General features: G+C 38.8%; 2 protein-coding genes across 3 annotated transcripts; both read left to right on the top strand.

Annotated features, from left to right (window-relative positions):
• The first annotated feature begins 1,710 nt into the window (after positions 1 to 1,710).
• SNURF (SNRPN upstream open reading frame) lies at positions 1,711 to 15,536 on the top strand. 2 transcript variants are annotated; one of them, XR_004038202.2, is made up of 4 exons: positions 1,711 to 1,870; positions 6,474 to 6,569; positions 9,715 to 9,879; positions 15,397 to 15,536. XR_004038202.2 is itself a non-coding variant. In XM_030851608.2 (4 exons), the coding sequence occupies exons 1-3, from the start codon at positions 1,857 to 1,859 to the stop codon at positions 9,821 to 9,823; spliced, it is 219 nt and encodes a 72-aa protein (XP_030707468.1). In that variant the 5' UTR covers positions 1,711 to 1,856; the 3' UTR covers positions 9,824 to 9,843; positions 15,397 to 15,534. The 2 variants fall into 2 exon arrangements, 1 of the variants encoding a protein (XP_030707468.1); XM_030851608.2 differs by having other exon boundaries at positions 9,715 to 9,843; positions 15,397 to 15,534.
• Positions 15,401 to 21,298, top strand: SNRPN (small nuclear ribonucleoprotein polypeptide N). Its single transcript, XM_030851606.2, has 7 exons — positions 15,401 to 15,542; positions 16,825 to 16,976; positions 19,246 to 19,357; positions 19,810 to 19,962; positions 20,407 to 20,545; positions 20,900 to 21,025; positions 21,131 to 21,298. The coding sequence occupies exons 1-7, from the start codon at positions 15,540 to 15,542 to the stop codon at positions 21,166 to 21,168; spliced, it is 723 nt and encodes a 240-aa protein (XP_030707466.1). The 5' UTR covers positions 15,401 to 15,539; the 3' UTR covers positions 21,169 to 21,298.
• The last annotated feature ends 651 nt before the right edge of the window (positions 21,299 to 21,949 follow it).

Raw genomic sequence — 21,949 nt, 5'->3', positions numbered from 1 at the left:
CGGTTGTTTCCACTTTTGACTGTTATAGCATGGTTGCTATGAAAATTCATTTACAAGTTTTTGCACAGATGTATGCATTTATTTTGGGTTATATACTTAGGAGTAGAACTGTGGGGGGTCATAGGGTAACTTTATGGTTAAATTTTTAGGTACTCCCAAACTCTTTTCCTGAACTACACTACTTTACATTCCTATGAGCAGTGTTAGAAGGTTCCAATTTCTCCACATCCTCCTTAACATGTGTTATTGTCTTCTTGATTATAGCCCTCCTGGTGAGTGTGAAGTAGTATCTCAAGGAGCTATTCATTTGCATTTCGCTAAAGACTGATGATGCTGAGCATCTTTTCATGTGCTGATTGGCCATTTGTTTGCCAGTTTTGGGTGAATTATCCAATTCAAATCCTTTGCCCATTAAAATTTTGTTTTGTCTTTTTAGTGTTGAATTGTAAGTCTTCTTTTATCAGCTAGTATATGATTTGCAAATATTTTACTATTATGCTGGTTGTCTTTTCATTTTCTTAATAGTGATCTTTGAAGCAAAAACTTTAATGTACTTGGGATGAAGTCCAATTTATCTTTTTTTTGTGTGGTTGCTTGTAAATTTGATGTCATATCTAAGAAAGCATTGCTTAAGTCGAGGTCACAAATTTACATTTATGTTTCCTCTAAGAGATTAACATTTTACTCTTACATTTAAGTCTTTGATCCATTTTGAGTTAATTTTTGAATACGGTGTAATGTAGTTCAGATCGGTTTTTGCAGACTTCAGCTTCAGTTGTATACAGAATAGTTTTAGTCCAGATTTTATGTTCTTTAAGCTCATATCTTTGAGTGTTTGAACTGGGATGTCTCGACTTTTTTTTTTTTTTACGAAAAGGAATGGTTGGGAGACATCAGGTTCTAGCTGCACAGTCCTTATAGCTTGCTGGGAAGTCTCCTTTTCTGTATATTCATTACCAAATTGCAGGATATGCTCACCAGGCCTATAAACTGATTTAAAATATCCGCTTTCAATTAATGAGTGAGCCAAAATGGCTGCTGTCTCTAGATCATCTGTAAGGTCAGGGATCCTATCATGCCTTCCCCGGCATCCAAAGGCAGCTTCTGAATACTGTAGAGCAGTCAAGAAATTAGTAGAGTAGTCAGACGTTTCAGAAAAAGCAGGCTAGAAAAGGGTGAAGAAGAGTCAGGAAACTGACAGTCAAGTACATTAGATCTTAGAGTGAAGTTTAATTTTGTTTTACCTTAATTTTTAATTGTGAAAGTAATTAATGATCACTGTAAAAATATAAACATGGTGAAAGTTAAAAAACAAAACCAAAAAAAATCTAAACCGTCACAACCAAGAGGAGTTTTAAAGAAACATGACTACTGAACATAATATTTATGTTACCTTTCAACAGGAAAAGGACACTGGGGAAAAACCTAAGGAAATCTGAAAAAGGTACGGACTTTATAAAGTTCACAAAAAATAAATACTCAATTCCCACTCCCCTGGGTGGAAGTACCACTGTAACATTTAGTGCGACTCTGAGAGCCATTAACTGCAGGCTGGTGGTGGCTCCTGGATTCCCCCCACCCCTAAGGCCCCCGTGCTTTGATCACCTGGGGTCCGGAAGATACCATCCCCCAGTTCTTCCTGTCAGGTAGGGCGCCGGGGCACCTGCAGGGCTGCGGCACCGCTACTGCGGCAAACAGACGCGCATGCGTGCCCAAGGCCCGGTGGTGAGGGGGTTGCCGCGCACGCGCAGGCAAAGCCGGCGTATTTCTTGGTGCCGCCCCGGCAAAGGCCGCGTAGAGTGGAGCTGCTGCCGGAGATGCCTAACGGTGTGTTCTGAGGAGCGGCCAGCGGCGCGATGGAGCGGGCCAGGTCAGCCGAGTGGTGTCTTCCCTCAGAGGCAGCATGGGAAACATTTTTGTTTGCATGATATCCCAGGCTTCCAGAACTAGAAATATTTCAGTATTTACTGGGGATCTGGGCCCTCAAGTTCTTTGTCCGGAGGCCGGATAGGGCACCTTCTGGAGGCTTGGGGCTGGGCTGGCCCTCCTCGGGGGTATTCTGTCCGCGTCTTGTCAGGTCTTGGCGCGTCTGCACCATCCTGTCGCGTCCCCTCAGACCCTCTCTAGGGTGGCCCTTTGTCCTTGAGGTCCAAGGCCGTGACCGCGGGTGGCGAGGGTACATCGCGGTGGCCACTGTGGTGTGTTAAGTGGGGGAGGGTACAAAGGGTGGGGTCAGTGGGGCTGCAGTACTGGCCAGGGGGCAGCAGGTGCTGTGTCCGCGGAGGCACTGGTGTGTGGCAGTAGTGGGAGGGGGTGGTTGGGGTGGTTCCCGTGGCACTGATATGAAGGAGGTGGCGGGGTGTCCGCAGTGGCTGTGGCGGGGATGATTGGAGGGCGCGGCGGGGTGACCGCGGTGCCTGTGGCGGGGGTGATTGGAGGGGGCGGCAGGAGTGTGGCGGGGTGGCCTGTGTTGCCACGGTGTGGGGACGGCGGGGTGACAGCGATGATGGGGGCCGCAGGGTGGCGGTGGGGCCGTGACAGGACTGGGGGTCTCGCGGAGTCGCCCTCTGGGCAGTGGTAGAGGGGGTTGAGGGGGAGGGGCAGGGGCGGGGGCGGGCAGTTGGAGGAGGCCATTCGTTTGAAGAAAAGAAAACGTTCAATTTTCTGTGACTAGTGGTGCTCTTAGAATTTGAATACTGTGGCGAAACTCCTACCCTGCGCCTCAGCTGAAGGGGTGGCTGCAGAAATGTCCGGTCCTTATATACTTAAGTCCTTTATTTTTCTCACATTTGTGGGTTTGGTGTAAGATGAGGGATATGATGTCCACAGCCTGTTTAGTGCATCTTGCGGGGGACCTGCCAGGTTCTGGGATGTGACATGTAGGGGTGTCTCTCGTTCGCGTAGGTTTTCCCTGCGTTTGGAATGAGAATTTCTAAGGCCAGCCCGGGAGTGCGCGGGGATCGGTGTCGCGTAACTGCCATTGTGCAGCTCCGCGAAGATGGCTGCTGCCGCAGCTGTATGGGTCTGCGCAGGCGCGAGGGGTGTGTGTGTGTGTGTGGGGGGGGGTGCTGCCCCTCCCCCCAGTGCCGCAGTGTGGGAGGGTCAGCTGTGCCACTTCTGCCTGGCAGGGGTGTCAGCCGCACCCTCTGCAAAGCGACGTGCTAGGTAGAGGAGGCGGGCCTGGGTGGGCGGCTGCCGCGTCCTAATGCCGCAGTAGGGAAGGTGTGGGTTTAGGGTGCGCAGGCGCAGCAGCGACGACACCACTTCCCCCCTGCGGTGGGGCATGCTTCGGGGGAAGGGGTTTGTGCAGTCTTTGCTGTGTGGGGTGGCCAGCCACCTCCTTCACCTGTGTACCCAATCCCTGTTTTCTTCCCTACTGTGCTGCAGTGGGGGTAGGGGGAGGGGAGGAAGGAGACAGGTTTGCTCAGCCACTGCCTGGCGTTCCACCATTTCCTTGCAGTGCCGCAGTGGAGTGGGGAAGGTGGGGAGATCAGAGATTTATACAGGGGGCAATTTGTACATTCTTTGCCTCCCTGGAATGGCAGGGCAGCTGCACTGTGCCCCGGGTTTTCTGTTACGTTTAAGGGCCTGGAGGCCAAGAGAGGTGAGGGCATTCCGGGATTTACTGTGCTACTTAAGACAGCCTCCATCACCGGTGCAGGAGCTTTTCCATTTTTGTAGATTCTCCCTAGGTTGTATTGTGAACAGTCTTAATTGTTCGCCACATTCAGGTGGCTTCAGTATCCCTTTAGACAATTCCCGTTCCTATAACCTCTGATTTCAACTTTCCAGGTTATATGATTCCACAACTGCATCTCTTTTAAGTGTCTGTCGTATTTCTTAATCGCTGGATATTCCATTGATGATGTCATCTTTATAGATACTTTCCTTAAATCAGGGGGTCGCAGCTCCTCCAGAGCTCCTAGGAACTGAGGGCTGAGTTGTGCTTGCTCAAGGAGAACTGGAGAGAGAAAAGTAGAATGTGGGTGTATGTGGGATTAGTGAATTCTTGCCCTTAATCGAATTTTTAAATTAATGGTTTCGTTCCATCATTTTTGAAGTTGGAGCTGCTGTGAATATTTGCTGAGAAAGGATAATTAACAAAGTAACTATTCCTGTATTATGTATTCCACTACTTTGACTTTTGGGGGGATATTTTTAAGGACTTTCTTTGCAGGATTTTGATGTGCTTGCCTTTTTTCTTTTTTTCCTCGTGCATCATAAACAGTACGCCTGGTTGTGTGCTGAGTTAGAATGTAATTAAGGAAAATACAAATTCAGAAGCCTGGGAAGCTTTGTTCTGGAATTATTTTCCAGTAGTTTGAAAAATAGCAGGAGTCTGGTATTTTGCGATACTTATATGATTTGCACCTACTTTTTTCTGCTTGTAGGAAGATAGTGCTTCAAATATGAACTTCTGATCATTTGGCCCTTTGCAAGATGAGTGTGCATCATTCCTGGTCCGCCATTTTGTAGTCATGCCCTCGGGCTCAGGACTTCAATATGGCGGACCCTGTGGAAAGAGGTGAAGTTTGAAGGTCTCTCTCCTGCCTTGTGAATATTTGGTATAGTACCACGGCTTTTTGAGAATGGGGAGGGAGTGTGAACGCTTTCTGAAGTTTAGAGCAAGGACACTTAGTCGAAGGACTGTGTGTTGTTTTCTAAAGCAAGGTACGTTGAGCAAGGGTTGTTGATGGTTAAGGCCGCATCCTTCACTAATAAAGGTTTGGCGGAGAAGTTTATTTTCTGGTTCCTGAATGCTGGGTGGCTCAGAATTCTTGATGATTCTATAGCGTTTGTTTTGGAGGCACTGATCGTCTTATGTTTGTTGGAAGATCACAGACTGGGATTACCTCACATTATCTTTGTGTTTTTTTATTTCTCATTCTTGAGGTCCTAGTCGTTGAGTTTATAATTGAGTTTTTTTTGAGGGGAGAGGTGTAAGGCATCCTAAATATTTGATAGAATATTAGGTCGTTAGGAAAAATATTGTGTGATCTCATCACATTTTCTTCAGTGCATTTTCAGATTAGTATTTTTTTAATGAAAGTGATTTTGGAGCAAAAAATTAACATTATGTACATATAACATTTTATTTCCTTAAGTGCTAATTTTCTGAAATGTTCACTTTTGATGAAATCCTATTTATGGATTTCTTTCTCATTAGGTACTTTAGGTGTTGTCACATTGCCTAATCAAAGGTCAAGGAGATTAGCAAAGTATATTCAGTACTTTTACCATTTAAAAATCTGATATGTGATTTCTTAAAAAATGGTCTTTTCTACTGCCTGATTAGAACATTGAAGTTTTTGAAGCAAGAAAACAATTTGGGGTTATTGGTAAGCTATTTTGGTTACTTTGCATAATCTAAACATGAATTCTAAAAGCACAGGTTTAGGGAATTATCTTTTGGTATGTGTCCTTTGAATTCTGCCTTTGATATATTACATTGCATGACTTGTGTAAAATGCCTTTCTCTCCGTTCTGATTTGACATTTTAGAATTTCAATTTCGTGAGTGGTTCCTGTAGTTTCTAATCTGGTTGACCCAAGTAGATTTCATGTTCAGATCCTTTGAGCAGACATTTTGTGCGCTGTTCTGAAGATTATAATGTCAGTGGCTGTTTCTTTTTTTTATACAGTTTTAAATTTCTTATTTTGCAAATCCTAAGAAGCATTTGCACAAGAGGTGGCTTAGACATTTTGAAATTTAAATTTTATTCTTTATTCCACTATACAAAATGATCTATCATAGTAAAATATTTTTCAAACCATTTTTAGAATCAACGTTATTTTTCAGGGATATGTAGGTATGGGTAGTATGCCTGTATATAAATGTATCTCTGTAAGTGTATAGTTTTATATCTGTATGTGTGAATATATGTAGGAATACACAATTTTGCTTAATTTTTAGATAGTTTTTCTCCCAAGTTTTCTGACGTCAAAGGGATGCTAAAGGGAGAAAGTGGTTTTAGGATAGATTTTGACTATTGGTGGATAAAGATATTCTAAGATTTCAATTTTACTTTTTTTTCTTTTCAGTTTTACTGAGATATAATTGACATACATCACTCTACCATGTTTTAATTAGATTTAATTAGGTTAATTAGATGGAGTTTAAAAACTCCATCATACTAAATGTAGTTCTAAATATAATCTTTATTTACTTATTTATTTGGCTGCCTTGGGTCTTAGTTGCGGCACATGGGATCTTCATTGCGGCATGCGGCGTCTTTTGTCACAGTGCGCAGGCTCTCTAGTTGTGGCGTGGGCTCAGTAGTTGTGGTGAACGGGCTTAGTTGCCCTGTGGCATGTGGGATCTTAGTTCCCCGACCAGGGATTGAACCCATGTCCCCTGCATTGGAAGGCAAATTCTTAACCACTGGACCACCAGGGAAGTCCCTATAACCTTTAAAGAAATGGTTATTTCAAAAATTGATGAAGTGGATAAAACAAATCCTCCTTCTGCTTCAGGGACCGTTTACACCTGAGACGGACCACAGAACAGCACGTACCAGAGGTAGAAGTCCAAGTCAAACGGAGAAGAACAGCCTCACTGAGCAACCAGGAGTGAGTACAGTCAGCGTTGAGAACCAATTTAGGGCATTTTCAAATTGGAACAAAGTATCCTGTGATCAGGGGCTTGAAATGAATTTAATTAATGAAAGAAGCTTGTGCATGTTATATCGATATAGCAAAAAAGCAGTTAAATCATCCTTAACCATGCCATCCTAACTTAACTCAACTTTTGTTAAAATTTTAGTGATAAGTATTTCCCTTTTTTCCATATATGTGTGGGTGAGTGGTATCTTGATAAAATTCTACATCCTTCAACATATTTATATTAAAATTATTTCTGCTGTATTTATATTGTTACTAAGTCACTTTTTCTGTGCTTGCAAAATGTTCTGTGCTTTGAAGAGATGTTAATTTATGTATTCATGCTTGCTCTGCAATATTTAGAATTTTATTTTTAGTTAGTACATTTACCCAGTTAAAAACTTGTATACATTTTTTCCCTTCATTTATTTAGGATATGCATACGTATTTCTAGAAGGGACATTTCAATTAAAAATATATTAACATTTCTAATGACATGGTATATATTGAGTCTACAGTTACGTGCATTTTGTCATTACCACAAATCTTGACAGTATCTGTGGGTAACATTTTTCTTTCCTAAAGCTGTTATTTTTCAAAATTATAAGTATTAGTAATATATGAATATAATTTCTTCTTAAAACACATAATTTTGAGATAAAAAGTGAGTGCCTCCTTCAGTATACCACTACTCCATTCCCCTTCTCTCTCCAGATAAAATCCTCAGGTACTTCGATCTCTATTGTTTCAAACTTTTTCCTATGCATTCATGCGTACACACATGGGGTGAGGGGAGGCATCTTTGTGATTTGTTTGTTTACATACATGAGATTTATTCTGTAACAATGTGCCTTGGGGATCTTTCCATGTCAGTGCATATAAATCTACCTTATTTTACAAATTGCAGAGTATGGGTGTTGTAATAACATAGTTACATTTATCATTAGCTTACTGATGGATATTTAGGTTGCTTGCTTTTCTTAGTTATTACAATGAAGGTAAGAGCAATCAATCTGAAAATTAATATTGCAGTTGTCCCTTGAATAACAAGGGAGTTGGGGCGCAACCCCTCACATAGGCAAAAATCCCCATATATCTTTTGAGTTCTCCCGAATTTAATTGCTAATCGCCTGCTGTTGACCAAAAGCCTTACTGATAACATAAACAGTTGATTAACACATATTTTTATGTTAAATGTATACCTACATATATTTTATGCATTCATGACATACCTAATGTTTTCTTTTTTCGATATTTTTATCCTCTGTGGTTTGTTTGCAAGTTTTTTCAAATTGTCACAAATCTCCAAAAACTTTTCCAATATATTTATTGGAAAAAAACTCAACATATAAGTAGACCCACGCAATTTAAACCCATGTTCAAGGGTCAGCTGTAGTTATTAATATTTATTTGTATTTTATTTCACTTCAAATGGAAAGCTTTTTACAGAAATTGTTGTAAAAAGTAGATAACATTTTGCGTCTTATTTTTGTTATTTGTTCATTTTGTATGTGGAAAAACTTCAGTATATTTGCACGTTTAAAACTATTGGTGAGGCGAAAGATTTCTCCATTTTCCCATGTTTATTTTACTTATTCTTCATAGTTCATTATTCTTTCCTTTGTTACATTTTCGTTTTGGAAATTACTTTGAAAAGGAATATTTAAGAGTGAAGAGTTTATAGTTTGTCCTTTATAATAGGCATTTGCCTATTTTCTTTTACATAGTAATGTAATTTTTTCCCTTCAGTCTCTTGTAACTTCAGAGTTTTTAAAAGTGTCATTTTTTCCTCCCCAGAGTCTCTAGAAATATCTTGAGGTAGTTTAGAGATTGGTGGAGGTATGGGTGGAGGGGATTTCTTGGGGGAGGATCTTTGTTAGTGGGTGAAGGTTCTATCATATTTGTTATATTTTATTAGAGCCTTTATCCAGTGCAGCATCAATGTGGACCAGTATAACAGATTATCATATCCTAATCTTGTAAAAGACTGCTTTAGGTGTCATTAGTTTGTCAATATCTATGGAAATATTTTGTTGCTTTTGAAGAAGAAATAACTTCATTTTCCTGATGTCTGTTAATGTATATTATGTAAAAATACTAGAGGGTGCTGCACTACGGGAAGAAGCTGAGGGGAGTTTTGAGTTAGGAAAATAGTGTAATTTCCCCAGCCACCTTTATCCACTTTGTGAGTGGATTATAGGAACAGGTAAGCAGTATTGATATTCTCTAAACCCAGCTTTAATCCTGAGTCATCTAGTTAGCATTAACTTTGGTGTGATCCCAGAGGCCCACCATGAATAACAAAGATACTGCTATCACTTGTTAAACTCAAAGGATTAGAGGTTACCTCCAGCCTAATTCTTTATTATATAACAGAATGTTAAAAATGTTATTTAAAAACTACAGAAAATAGCAGAAAACCTTTTATCACAGTCCCATTTTCAAATCCATCTGCTGTTGAATATTTTCATATATATATACTTATCAACAAGGGCAGAATTGGCTGGTGATTTTTTTTTTTTTCCGTGCTTGTATTATTAGCCAGCAACTGTGTAACCTCCTGCATCTCTTATCCTCAGGATCAAATTCACAGCCAGATGACTGATAGGTAGGAATATATTGAGCGTTTTTTTCCACAATTCTCTGATGACTAACAGATGGTTGTTTACATAGTTTAAGAGCTTAAATAGCCTGGGCCCTGGAAGTTCTTTGTTTCAGGTAATGACTTGTCAGCATGAATGACAGCCTTAATGTCTCACTGGAAATGCCTTAACAAATGCCCACCTCCCTCCTTGGGGGTTAAAGAATTGTTTCCAGATTGGAAAGTAAGTAATGGATATTATACTGATGGTACTTTTCACAGGGCATTTTAAACAAAAAGAGCTTTTTTTTTTTTTTTAAGTTCCTTGCTAGTATCCCCCAAGAGGGTAAGTATCCCTCAGTCCCAGTAACTCTGTGTGGAGTCTCCAGTTTTATACTTTCTTCATAAGGTAATGGCATGCTCTGACCCTAAATGAGGATCTCCTTAAATGTAAGGGTCTCTGTGTTTTCTTTCACATTGTTATCTATATAGGAAAATGTCTTTTCATTTATGTGTATTGTGTTCTTGTCATAGGTGTCACCTGTATCCAAGGCGATCTCAGCAGCAGCAGCAAGTACCTGTGGTGGATTTCCAGGCGGAACTGAGACAGGCATTCTTAGCTGAGACACCAAGAGGTGGTTAAAGAAGTATTGGAACACCCAGGTAGCTGATTCCAAGAGAGAAAACAAAATAAAACAGGTTAGAGCTGATGCAGTCATGATCAAGAATAAAGAACTAATTAAAGGGTAGGGTGTTTGGAGGTCATTTAATTATTTGGGTTATGTCCAAAGAAGTTTTTTTTCTTAAAGGCTTCATACAAATAAACACATAGCAGAAAGTTTAAAAAAGTAAAAGCAGGGTCTTAATGCTTTTACCCTGATGCTTGTCATGTATTACTTTTCAGACATTGTATAGTCCTTGCTTTTTTAGGTAGTTCTTTTTTTTTTTTTTTTTTTTGTGGTACATGGGCCTCTCAGCGGCCATGGCTAACGGGCCTAGCTGCTCTGTGGCGTGTGGGATCTTCCCGGACCGGGGCACGAACCCATGTCCCCTGCATCGGCAGGTGGACTCTCAACCACTGTGCCACCAGGGAAGCCCTAGGTAGTTTTTTTATTCATATTTAACTTGTACTGATTTTCACCGTAACATAATGAAAAATATTTCATTATAAATAGCTGCTGAATATCCTGCTAATATGTTTTATAATTTCTTTTTGTGAGAGACTTCATTTTTTTTCTGCTGATAGTTTGAAATAAAGCTTCAGTGAATTGCTTTGCATAAAACTTTAGATAGGATCATTTCCTTGGATATGCAGATGTAAAAATAAATTGAGTCAAGGAATTTGAAATTAAGGTACATTTTCTGAATTGTATTATGAATTATTACATTAGTCTGTTGTCATGAAAAAATATAGTGCCAGTTACACTTTCATCTTCATTGTTTATGTTAATTATATATAATTTGTTTCTATTGAATTATAAATACATATCACATCCATTAGCAAATGAGAAGCTAAGTATTTCCCATGCTTATTTACTAATTTTTTTGTTTTATCTTTTTCTTACCTTTTTTTACCAATGTGTTTGAATCAGCTGACAATGTAATAAAGCTATTAATCTATGATTTTTCAATGTTACGTAGGTTTATTTACAGTGTGTCTCGTGTTGGTTGCTTAGATTTTTAGGAAAACGCTATTAATTTTGATTTAATACTTTATTTTTCCTTTCCGACTTTTAAAAAATTAAGATCTCAATCCAAAGGGTTTAATATATACTTTTTAGAAACTACTAGAGGAAAGGGGTTTATAGATGAGTTTTCTTCTAGATTTTCTTTATTTCTATTTTGAAATATAACCCCTCAACTCAAATTAATTAGGCCTGTTTATGGCCATCATTTCAAATTTTAAAGCAAAGGGAAAATCCTCCCCAGCTGAATCCTTTACCCAGCATTCGGCAGTAATTGATTGGATTTGATTGCAAGACAGTGGAATTGATTTCGGGGGGCGGGTAGAATCTGATCATTGTCTTCAGCTGTTCCCCAGAGTAAGGGCGTTTTTAAATAAGTAAGTGTGCATAATTGACTATTTTTAACCAAGAATTTTTTGGCTTCTCAGTGCAGTTTACATACTCTTGTAAGTTCCTGAGTAAAGTATTATTTAAATTATACATTATCTGTAAGTAGGACCATCCAGTTTTCTGAGTTTCAAGTGCTCGTTTCATCTAAACAGTACTAGGTACTAAGATTGTTATAGAGCAGGAGTTGGTAAAGTATCTGGCCCATTTATTGCCTGTTTTTGTAAATTTATTGACACACAGCCATGTCTATTTATTTACGTATGGCCTGTGGCTGTTATTGGCAGTACAGTGGCAGATGGGAGTATTTGTGACACATTGAATGGCAGGCAAAGCCTACAATATTTATTATCTTTCCCTTTAAAAGAAAAAGTTGGCTAATCTCTCTTAGAGAACCACTTTCAAAGATGAAAACACTAAGATGGGGCCAGTAGGGAAGTGGTGATAATATACAGTGTGGTGAAGGGAAAGGGGTTGTAGAAGGAGAGTATATGAAGTAAATATTCCACGGTAGAGAACCAGATGAATTTCTGGGATAAGGGTCAGGTCTAAGACTAGTGCTAAAGTCTACTATACATGTAAATGGGTAAAGGCATTTTAACAATTGATATGTTTTCTTTTTCATTATAAAAATCTAAATCATGTGAGTGATAGCCAAGAAAAATGGGAAAGTAAACCACAGACTTTAAATACCCATGTTTCAACCGCAGCAGCATGAGGTTGAATTTTCTTTCATTTTGCCCTTTTGCTTTTCTTTTGAAAATGTAGTTAATTGTAATCATGCTTTTAAACTATTCCACTTAAATGTATATCATTAATGTTCCTTCATTTTATTACATAGTCCTCACAGTTATCATTTGTAATGAATAAATGATGGTCCATTCATGATTTACTTTTCATTTGTACCTGTGTTTTTTTCCCCTAGTTTGCTATGCTGTTATGAATATTAGTGCTATATTTTTAAGATATATTTGGTATTTTTAATTTATTAGGGTAAGGATCCAATTTTGGGCTTAGGGTATAAATACTAGTATGATTCTTAAATGTTTTGTTATGTTGCTTTCTAACAGCATCATAAGCAGTGTTGATTTGCCATCAAGAATACTTACTAGAGTGATAATTTCTCAGTACCACCTTTGTTGTCTTTTTTTTTTCCCTTTGATAAATAAACAGTTTCAAAAAGGGAAACATTGTTTTCCTCTGGTTTAAATGGCATTGCTTTGTGGAGTAATAGTTTCCACTTATTTGTGTTTTCTCATGTTAGACTTTTTGCATTTTTTTTTTCTGTGAAGGGTCTGTTTAACCAAGAGAATGAACACTAATACATTACCATTATTCTGTGACTTCTCATTTCTTACATGTTGCTTGGCCAAGTCTGACCATCATATCCTTTGATTTAAGGAAGCTTTACATATTTACGTAGTTTAATCATTTCAAACTCCACACTTTTCAAAAGTTTGAGAACTTCCTCCTCTGAGGAATCCCAGGATATTTTTGGTCAGGCTTTCTGGGCCATTTATTTGCTTATGTGCACTTTCATCAGGAGATTCACCGTAACTGCTAATTCCTTAATGCAGTGTGATATTGCTGCTCTTGTCTTCTTCCTCATAAAGCATTTTGTTCTCCTCTACTGTGGAGATACATTTGATCATTCTACAAAGTGATATATCTCCTTTCCCTTACAAGGGTTCATGATTATGGTGTGCTAAATTTAGGGACGAGAGATAAGTGTTCCTAAATTTTAAGTCCCTCTTATTAAGGGAAGCCTTTCCTAACCTCCCTAGTCAGTCAACCCCTATTCTGAGTGAAATGTATATCCTATTATGCAAATTATTTTATACATATTACATCCTCAGTTCTGAGGTCTCCAGTTCTTTAGTCCATGACTCAAATCACCAGATGCATTTTTATACTTGATAACTGGGTAACAAGATAGTGGGTATGGGAGGGGTTTGGAACCTCAAACAGGTTAGATGGACAGACACATGCCTGACTGGCCTTCCTTTTTTGTTCTGATCCAGTATACCAGGAAATCTTGTTTGCATTTGTTGATCTCTTAATAGCTAAACTCTATGAACTAGGGCTGATGACGTATGTGTTTACTGAAAGGCCAAGCGGGATAAAACATTTGAAACAGGTCGGATTGGGAAATCTCAACTCTAAAATCTGTTTGGCACTTGAAGGTAAAAGCCCTGTCTCTGAATTTTAAACTTTTACTGGAGAGGTTACTACAAATTCCCACCTTAAATGCACATTTGATACTAGTTTCCATTATATTAATCTTTACATCTGAAACCTTTTTGTGATTACATTTCTTTCCTTTAAATGAAGTTTTCAAAAGCTACATCCAGCTACATCTTTTTTTTTCCCTAATAATCACTGTCTTGTGGCTCATTGTCTGGTTGCATGTCTCCATTGTTGGTAAGGGAGTGAGCTCCAGTAGTAGTGTCTTGTTGAACGTTTAGCTGTGATATTTTTCTTTGAGGGCACCAATGGCAGTGTAAAAAGTAATCCTACTATGAACTTTGACCATTATTTGAAAGTCCAGACAGTTTACTTTTTAAAAACAGCTTTCTTGGTGTATAGTTCCTATACCATAGAATTTATCCAGTTATAAACAAGTGCTTTTTAGTAAATTTACAGAATTTTGCAGTCACTGCCACATATACTCTTAGTATTTTCCATTACCCAAGTAAGATCCCCTCGTGCCCATTTAATTCATTCCCCATTTCCACCCCTAGTTCAGATAACCACTTGATTTACTTCCTGTCTCCATAGGTTGATGAAGATCTTAAATCTTAGATATGCTATCATAAAAGTGGAAGTTGCTAGTAATTCAGACATACGAAGTATTCCTGAATTTATCGTCTGCTTTATAGAGAATCCTGTCAGAATTCAGAACATCTGAATTATAGGCCTTAAACTTCTCATGTGAATTTGGATTAGAAACTACATTTATTGGGGGGAGGATTGACTTTCAGGAAAAGCTGCACAAAGGATGCATGGTGGTTTACATGTGGAGAACAAAGCTTGGGAGATATTCTGAGTAATGATCAGTTTATTTTATTAGAAAACCTGATATCCCCCAAGTTCTCATAAAAATGTATTGAACTGCCATCAGATTTTGGTAATTATAGCGAAACATCCCCTCTGCATTTTACCATCCTTACTGAATTATTTATTTTATATCATTATGATCTCTTCTAATCTAGTGTTATATTTCCACATGTATAATGGTATCCTCACCATTCTTTTACTTTATTGTTTTGATGTTGCCATAGTTCATAACCACTATTTAAATGATTTCATTTTCACATCCTAAAATAGATTTTAAATGTACTTAAGCAGTTTACTGTTTGGAAATTTTCTCTATTGAATATAGAGACATAGTGGAGACAACAATTTGTGTGTTTCCTTTTAAATGAGTATAATTAGCAGTTTGAGACCCTTTACCAGTTTTGGCTAGGTTTGGTTCTCATACTTATTCAAAGCATTTTCTTAAGTATATTGGGGGGAAATGAGAGTATTGTTCTAATGCCTGTTTCTTTGATTACTAAGAAAGTTGACCGTATATCCGTGTAAACATTTAGTAGTTTTATGTCCCCTTTTAACAAAGGACATCTTAAGCAGGTATATGATAATATATTAGCTTCTTGGTGAAGGGAGATTTCCTAGCTTATTTTGAAGGGACTTTGGCTTGGGGAAAGGGAACACTGAGGTAGAAAACATTTAGGTAGTTCAGCCAAGGAGCAAAAGTTTGGACTAACTCAGAAGGAGAAACTTAAAGATACCAAAATGTTGAAGTTGAGATGACTTGGTGTTAATTTGTGACCAGAGAATGAAACACTACCTTAAATAAGGATGGAAAGAGAAAATAATACATTTTGGGAATGGAAAATGAAGCTTATTTTTGAAACATTTAAAAATTTCTGTGTAAAATTAAATTTAACCACCTGTTAACTCTGGGTGTGTACAATGTGGAAGTTAAGGTGATGGAATAGTGAAATTTGGTGTTTACTTGGTGGGTATGAGAGTATGAGGGGATGTTTTTGAATGTCTTTTATAGTGCTTTTCATGCAAAATTGTCTACCTGTTTTAAAACATGGTAGATTGCAGTGCAGCTAGATCATGCTTTCCTCTGCAGGCTCCATCTACTATTCGAAGCTTCCGCCCCAGCTTGCATTGTTTGTAGGAGAACGTGCATCATACCTTTATCTGTAGCCTTCCCTTAGGTCTTAAGGATCCTGAAACTTGCCTGTGGACATTGGATTTGGTGGAGCAGCAATCATGGTAAGATGTATATTAGGGCAGAGGGGTGAGAAGCTAATGTAAATGCCCAATATAATTTCCAGAGTGTGGGGTGTTTGGGGGTTCTTAATATGGAATTAATCTATAGAGATGACGCTTCATTCATGGAATAACAACTGGTGAAGACCTATGTCTGTTGTCCTGTTACAGTGGTATAATGGTTTGGGAAACATCTTAAGAGGAATCTTGCATTGTGAGGAAATACAAAAGAGAGTTTTTGGTCATAATTACAGTGGTAAGGGACCGTCCTGCAGATGGGGGACTCTGAGGTCAGATTTCAATAGATAACAAGACTACTTTAAAAATGGAGGGTCCAGCAAAACCACAGCCAGGGGAAAGGCCTTGGCAGAATCAACAGGGAAAGAAAAATGGAGGGGTTTGGGGCTTTGAGGCTTGATTGGTACAAAGGAAGGCTGTCTGTAGAGAGAAATACAGCATCCTAATCCATTTTGTGTTTCTGTTTAAGTTTAGCTAATCAAGAACATATATTCTTAACTGGAAAGATATCCAAAGGGACTGAAAATTAGTTTTTGAGGAATGGGAAGAATGTTAGATTTGACAGTGGTTTGTGGTCTTCAAAAGGGCCACAGTATGTAAATAGATACAGTATTTCTGCATATTAAAGTTTCATTGGAGTGGGCAATTAGGATGAAAATCTTTTAAAAAGGTGCCTTAGTGGGACAAAAATGAAAGAAAAAGAGTTTGAGGAACACTGATCAAAGTTCTGAATTATATGGGATGTGGGGTGTGGTGGAACCAGGACAGAGATCTTTAAAAGGGAACTGAAAAATGATACATGGTATTTGCAGTGGGTCGATGGGAGTTGCAAAGATTTGATGGAGATAGGAGTTTCCCACCATTTGGCTAGGTGTCTAGAGGAAAAGAAATAGCTAACAGGGTAAAGTATTCTGTATGAGGGTGGAGCTTGGGATTAGAATTGGGGAAAGGACAGGGATTAAAATGATGGAATACTAGGAGGGAGAGCTGGGTTTGGGAGTCTCTTGGGGAGGAAATATATTTAGGGTACTGGAAGACTGCATAGGGAGGGATTCTGAGAAGCAGAGCGTTCCATAGGGAAGTATAAATGGTCCTGGGTCCAAATTTGGTCTAGTATCTTAAAGGTATGGAGAAAAGAAATGGAGGCATGATATTTTTGTTAAGAAAGCCAGGTTTGGATTGGTTATAGGAGTGGGGAAGAAACAGGAAAGGGTTAGAAAGTAGCTGCAGACAAGCTGATGACTAACTCTTCTCTTACTCCTTCCAGACTGTGGGAAAGAGCAGCAAGATGCTGCAGCACATTGACTATAGGATGAGATGTATCTTGCAAGATGGCCGGATCTTCATTGGCACCTTTAAGGCCTTTGACAAACATATGAACTTGATCCTCTGTGATTGTGATGAGTTCAGGAAGATCAAGTAAGGCCATTTGGGTTTGGGCAGTGGGATACTGAGGGAGAAGCTGAACAGTAGGGAGGGTAACTGAAGGAGGTAGGGTAAAGGCAGGACTGGTCTCTTGTCTAATATCCTGGCCTCATCTCTGAATTGGATGAATCTCCCAGTATTAAGAGTCAGCTGTATCCATACTACTGTTTTAATTTTGGAAATACAATTATGAACTAAACTGGGAATGAGACTGTATGGTATGATCAAAATAACAAGTTATATTTATTTAGAAAATTGAGAAATGATCAGTAACATTAATCTGCAACATTCCCTCAACAAGATTGAGGGAATCTTAAGAATAACAATTACTCTTCATGGTTGAGGAGTTGAGATGTGAATAGAATAATTCAGGCTGTGTCTAGCAATTGTTTGGCCAGCCTCTTTGCATGCCCCTTGTTTTGTCTGAATCCTCATGGTCAGTGTTGATTTGGTCTCAATCCCTAATCCCCTTGCTTATTTATCTTTGTGGTTTGCCCATGCTGTTTCTTCAGAAATAATGTCTGTATGTTTGTGCCTTACCATAGGAAGTCACCCTCTTTGCACCTGTGATTGGGGAGCTTCCTTTAAGTATAAGAGCATGCCACTTGCTAGATCCCAGGGACATTCTACTTCCATTCAGTTGACTTTTCATTCAGAGTATTTGGGTCAGTGCTTGTAATATCTCCAGATGTTCAAGATGGCTTTGTTTCAGGCTCTTGGCAGAATTTACAAGGCATCACCCTTGACCATTGGCTTTATTTCTTCTGTTTCCACAGTTAACGATATACTGTCCAAAAATTTAATTTGACCACTTCATTTAGGGATTTCAGATATGAAGAGAAAGGTGATGATGACCTTTGCCTGACTGCTATAAGTCTGTTCTTCTCAAATCTGAATAGAATTAGTAACATATTCCTGTCCTTCCCTTTTTATTCATTCTTAGTCGTCTTCCTGCATACAAAGTTGGATTATTTCAGAAATTCTAGGATGGTGAATGCTTCAATGTTAATTTTTTGTTTAAATAATCTGCCTTTTTACTGAAAAGAATTTTTAAAAATACAGTGTTGATGAATACTACAGACATTTGATGAATGCTTTAGGTATATTCTTAATTTCTGTTTCACTCTTCAGTAAGTTACAGGAATAATCTCTCCTAAATAATGCATTACCTGTAGTATGTGGTATAAGCCTCATGCATGTATGATTTTTGCTGCTGACAGATGAAGAAATTAGAATCACAGAGATTAGAAGAAAGTTTTCAAAAAAATTTCCCATGGTTATATAGTATGTGGTAAGTCCAGGAATAAACAGGTGTCTGTTATTAAAAACTTTTTGGTATGGCGTCATTGCCTCTTGCTGTTCCCATCCTTTATTTCAGTTGTCTGTCGTCAGTATTTACGTATTTAGTTAAAAAATGATTTAAATCCCATCTTAACATGAAAACTTGAGGTTTCAGTTTTGCCTGTCTTTAAAGTCTTAGCCAGTGGCGATCATTTTATAATGTATAGAAATATTGAATTACTGTGTTGTGCATCAGAAACTAACATAGTGTTGTAGGTCAATTATACTTCAAGAACAAACTCATAGAAAAAGAGATCAGATTTGTGGCTACCAGAGTAGGGGATGGGGGAGGGTGAGTTGGATGAAAGTGGTCAAAAGGTACAAACTTCCAGTTTTAAGATAATTAGGTACAAGGGATGTAATGTACAACATGATGAGTATGATTAACACTGTTGTATGTTATATATGAAAGTGGTTATGAGAGTAAATCCTAAGAGTTTTCATCACAAGGAAAAACATTTTTTCTTTTTTATCTATAAGACGTGTTGGATGTCCACTAAACGTATTGTAATCATTTCATGATGTATGTAAGTCATTATGCTGTACACCTTAAACTTACACAGTGCTGTATGTCAATTATATTTCAGTAAAACTGAAAGAAAAAAGTAAAATTCCAAGTTTTGCAATCAGTACTATTAAAAAAACAGTCCTAGCTGCGTTACTTGCATCTGTGTTTCACAAAGAAGAAATTAGTTTTGCTGTAGTATAACACTGAGGGAACATTCTGGAAGATTGAAGTATGATAGGAAAAGAGCCATTCACCCTTATATATCAGTTGAGTCTAGTTTTGTTTGTCATAACTCATTAACTGTTTGAGCATGAGCATCTGAGCATTAATTATTGTCTTCATTGATACTTATCTATAAAAATGTTAGTGAGTGACCCATAACTTATCATACTAAAATTTTCTTCTGATTTACAGGCCAAAGAATGCTAAGCAGCCAGAGCGTGAAGAAAAGCGGGTTTTGGGTCTGGTGTTGCTGCGTGGGGAGAACTTGGTTTCCATGACTGTGGAGGGACCACCCCCCAAAGATGTAAGGAAGATGTAGGACAGGACAGAACATTAATGTGGAAGGACATCACATTATTTGAAATATTTGCTAAATCAGGGTACAGCAGAGGCACAGTATAGTGTGCCTTTGTCAGGTAACACGTGCCTGGCACTTGATGTAAGTTCTTGCTTGTCTATTCTGGGAGATTAAGGGTTTTCTGATGGGTTAGTCTACCTGCTGGCTGCAACCTAGATAAGGGTAGGAGTTGGTGATTTATTTCCTCTTGGTAAGGTTGTGAAAATATATGGACTCACAGTTTGACAAATGCACAATTTAATCTGTAGGATGCCTTCGGTGATGCTATTTTGAATACAGAACTAATATGAGATAGGTAATAATGGGAAAATGGTGGGAAAGGGGTAGCTTTTTAGGAATAAGATTATTGATAACTTTCATAAATCATTTGATTTCAAGCTATAATTTTTTTGTTTCAGACTGGCATTGCTCGGGTACCACTTGCTGGAGCTGCAGGAGGCCCTGGGGTTGGTAGGGCAGCCGGCAGAGGTGTTCCAGCTGGTGTTCCAATTCCCCAGGCTCCTGCTGGATTAGCGGGCCCTGTCCGAGGGGTTGGGGGGCCATCCCAACAGGTGAGGAACCACAAGTTTTTATATTATTGGGAGAAAGTGCCTAGAACCTGAGGCTGAGGAGACTGAAAAAGCTGAGCGTACGTACTATACTATGTAAGCAGCATATACTGTAGAGGGAAGAAAGGTACAGATGTACATTAGGAAGGCAGTAGATTAAAGCCACCATGATAACAGTAACTCATCACTGTTGGTGAGTGAAGAGGAATATGGATGGATAAAACGGAGTTGAGAAAATGCAAAAGGACTGATTAGGTTAAAAGGGGGCATGTTCAGTTTAAAGGAGAATGTGATAGTGTGCCAAGATTTTTTTAAATGAGAATAAGAGAAGTGCAGAATTGCCTTAATTTTTTGTTTAATAGTCCGTGATCAACTGCTTATTTTCTGTATTTGAATGATGCAAGGAAGTGCCTTACCTTTACTGTCTTTCTAACCATTCCTTCTCAGGTAATGACCCCACAGGGAAGAGGCACTGTCGCAGCTGCTGCAGTTGCTGCTACTGCGAGCATTGCTGGAGCCCCAACTCAGTATCCACCAGGGCGTGGGACTGCACCTACACCTGTTGGTCGAGCAACTCCACCTCCAGGTAAGGAATTGATGGACAAGAACTAAAAGAATTTGATTCTTAGATATAGGTGTGGATCTGTGAAAAAATTGTATCATCTTGAGGAGTGATGATGAAAAATAAGAAGATACTGAATTAAGGCCCAGCCTAACTACCTAACTAGGAACTTGGAATATGTTTTCCACTTTTGGAAACTGATTTTAAATGAAAGGCTATGGACTCTTTTGAATTGGGATGGCCAGCATGGCAGTGGTCAAGGAGAAATTGTTCAACTCTACTTAGTACCAGGCTTATTTCTTTAAATATTATCTTGTGTTTAATGCTCCCATCTTAGCTGATTTATGAGGCCTTTATTTCTGCCATTTTTCATTCTAGGAATTATGGCTCCTCCACCTGGTATGAGACCACCCATGGGCCCACCAATTGGGCTTCCTCCTACTCGAGGGACGCCAATAGGCATGCCCCCTCCAGGAATGAGACCCCCTCCACCAGGAATAAGAGGTTAGTGGGTATTCATATTCTCAGTGGTGCTATCCAGGCCCCTGAATATTTATATGTTTTTCTATTATTTTATGATCTCATGGAATTTTGCTTTTTCTTTTCAAGGTCCACCTCCCCCAGGAATGCGTCCACCAAGACCCTAGGATACTATTGATCCTTCTTAGTCACTTTTTTTTCCTGCAATGTGTCTTGTGAAATGTGTGGAGTGTTTGTGAGCTTTTGTCTTCTCTGCTGCATTAATATTAGCTAATAAATACATAAATTAAACTGTGAGCTACTGTTGTACGTTTTTTTGCCTTTTGTTCTTATTTTTGAGGTCAGGGTGAAGACTGGGATTTTTCTGGTCTTGAAGTTATTTTGGATTAGGTAAATCCTGTTAACCAACTCCTTTAAATAATTTTCTCTTTAATTCTTATGATAAAATGGTCGTGATACTTTTTTCAGCTTCATAACTTTGACTTTGTGCACTGACTGGTGTCAGGTAATAACCTTTACACGTAAGGATCCAGGGGGTTAAGTGGTTCATGTAAGATTCACACATAGCCCTCTCTACTTTACTATGCCATACATACTTGAAGGAAAGTAGGGATGTGATGAAAGGCCTTGTAAGGCCATCTATAGAAGGAAACTGTGGTGTTGAATTAGACTTCGTTCATTCAATGAAAGCATTTGGAATAGGAGGGTACTCCTTTTGCTTGAAAGTTTACCTCAGTTGATGAGCTTTTTACTGTGCCCTGTGCCTGTGCGGTCAGAGAGATGACACTATCCTGGAGTAATCATCATTCCCTACTAGTGAGTATTTACTTACAAATTTTTAAATGAATGGCAGAGCGTGGGTCTTGGGAGCTGGGGAGACTGCATATTTGAGACAAGTTGTGTTACTTAAAGATAACTTACACTCTGAAATACAGTTGACACTTTTTT

Source organism: Globicephala melas, chromosome 2 (genome assembly GCF_963455315.2).
Source record: "Globicephala melas chromosome 2, mGloMel1.2, whole genome shotgun sequence".
In the NCBI taxonomy this organism is placed as follows: Eukaryota; Metazoa; Chordata; class Mammalia; order Artiodactyla; family Delphinidae; genus Globicephala; species Globicephala melas.
Note: the sequence above shows the minus strand (reverse complement) of the source record. Positions and strands in the feature narration are given on the sequence as shown.

Excerpts from the sequence above, each read along its gene's own strand:
- SNURF (XM_030851608.2), top strand. Across the intron at positions 6,570-9,714 it reads GCCTCACTGAGCAACCAGGA|GTGTCACCTGTATCCAAGGC; the intron begins GTGAGTACAGTC and ends TTCTTGTCATAG.
- SNRPN (XM_030851606.2), top strand. Across the intron at positions 16,977-19,245 it reads GATGAGTTCAGGAAGATCAA|GCCAAAGAATGCTAAGCAGC; the intron begins GTAAGGCCATTT and ends TCTGATTTACAG. Across the intron at positions 20,546-20,899 it reads TCGAGCAACTCCACCTCCAG|GAATTATGGCTCCTCCACCT; the intron begins GTAAGGAATTGA and ends TTTTCATTCTAG.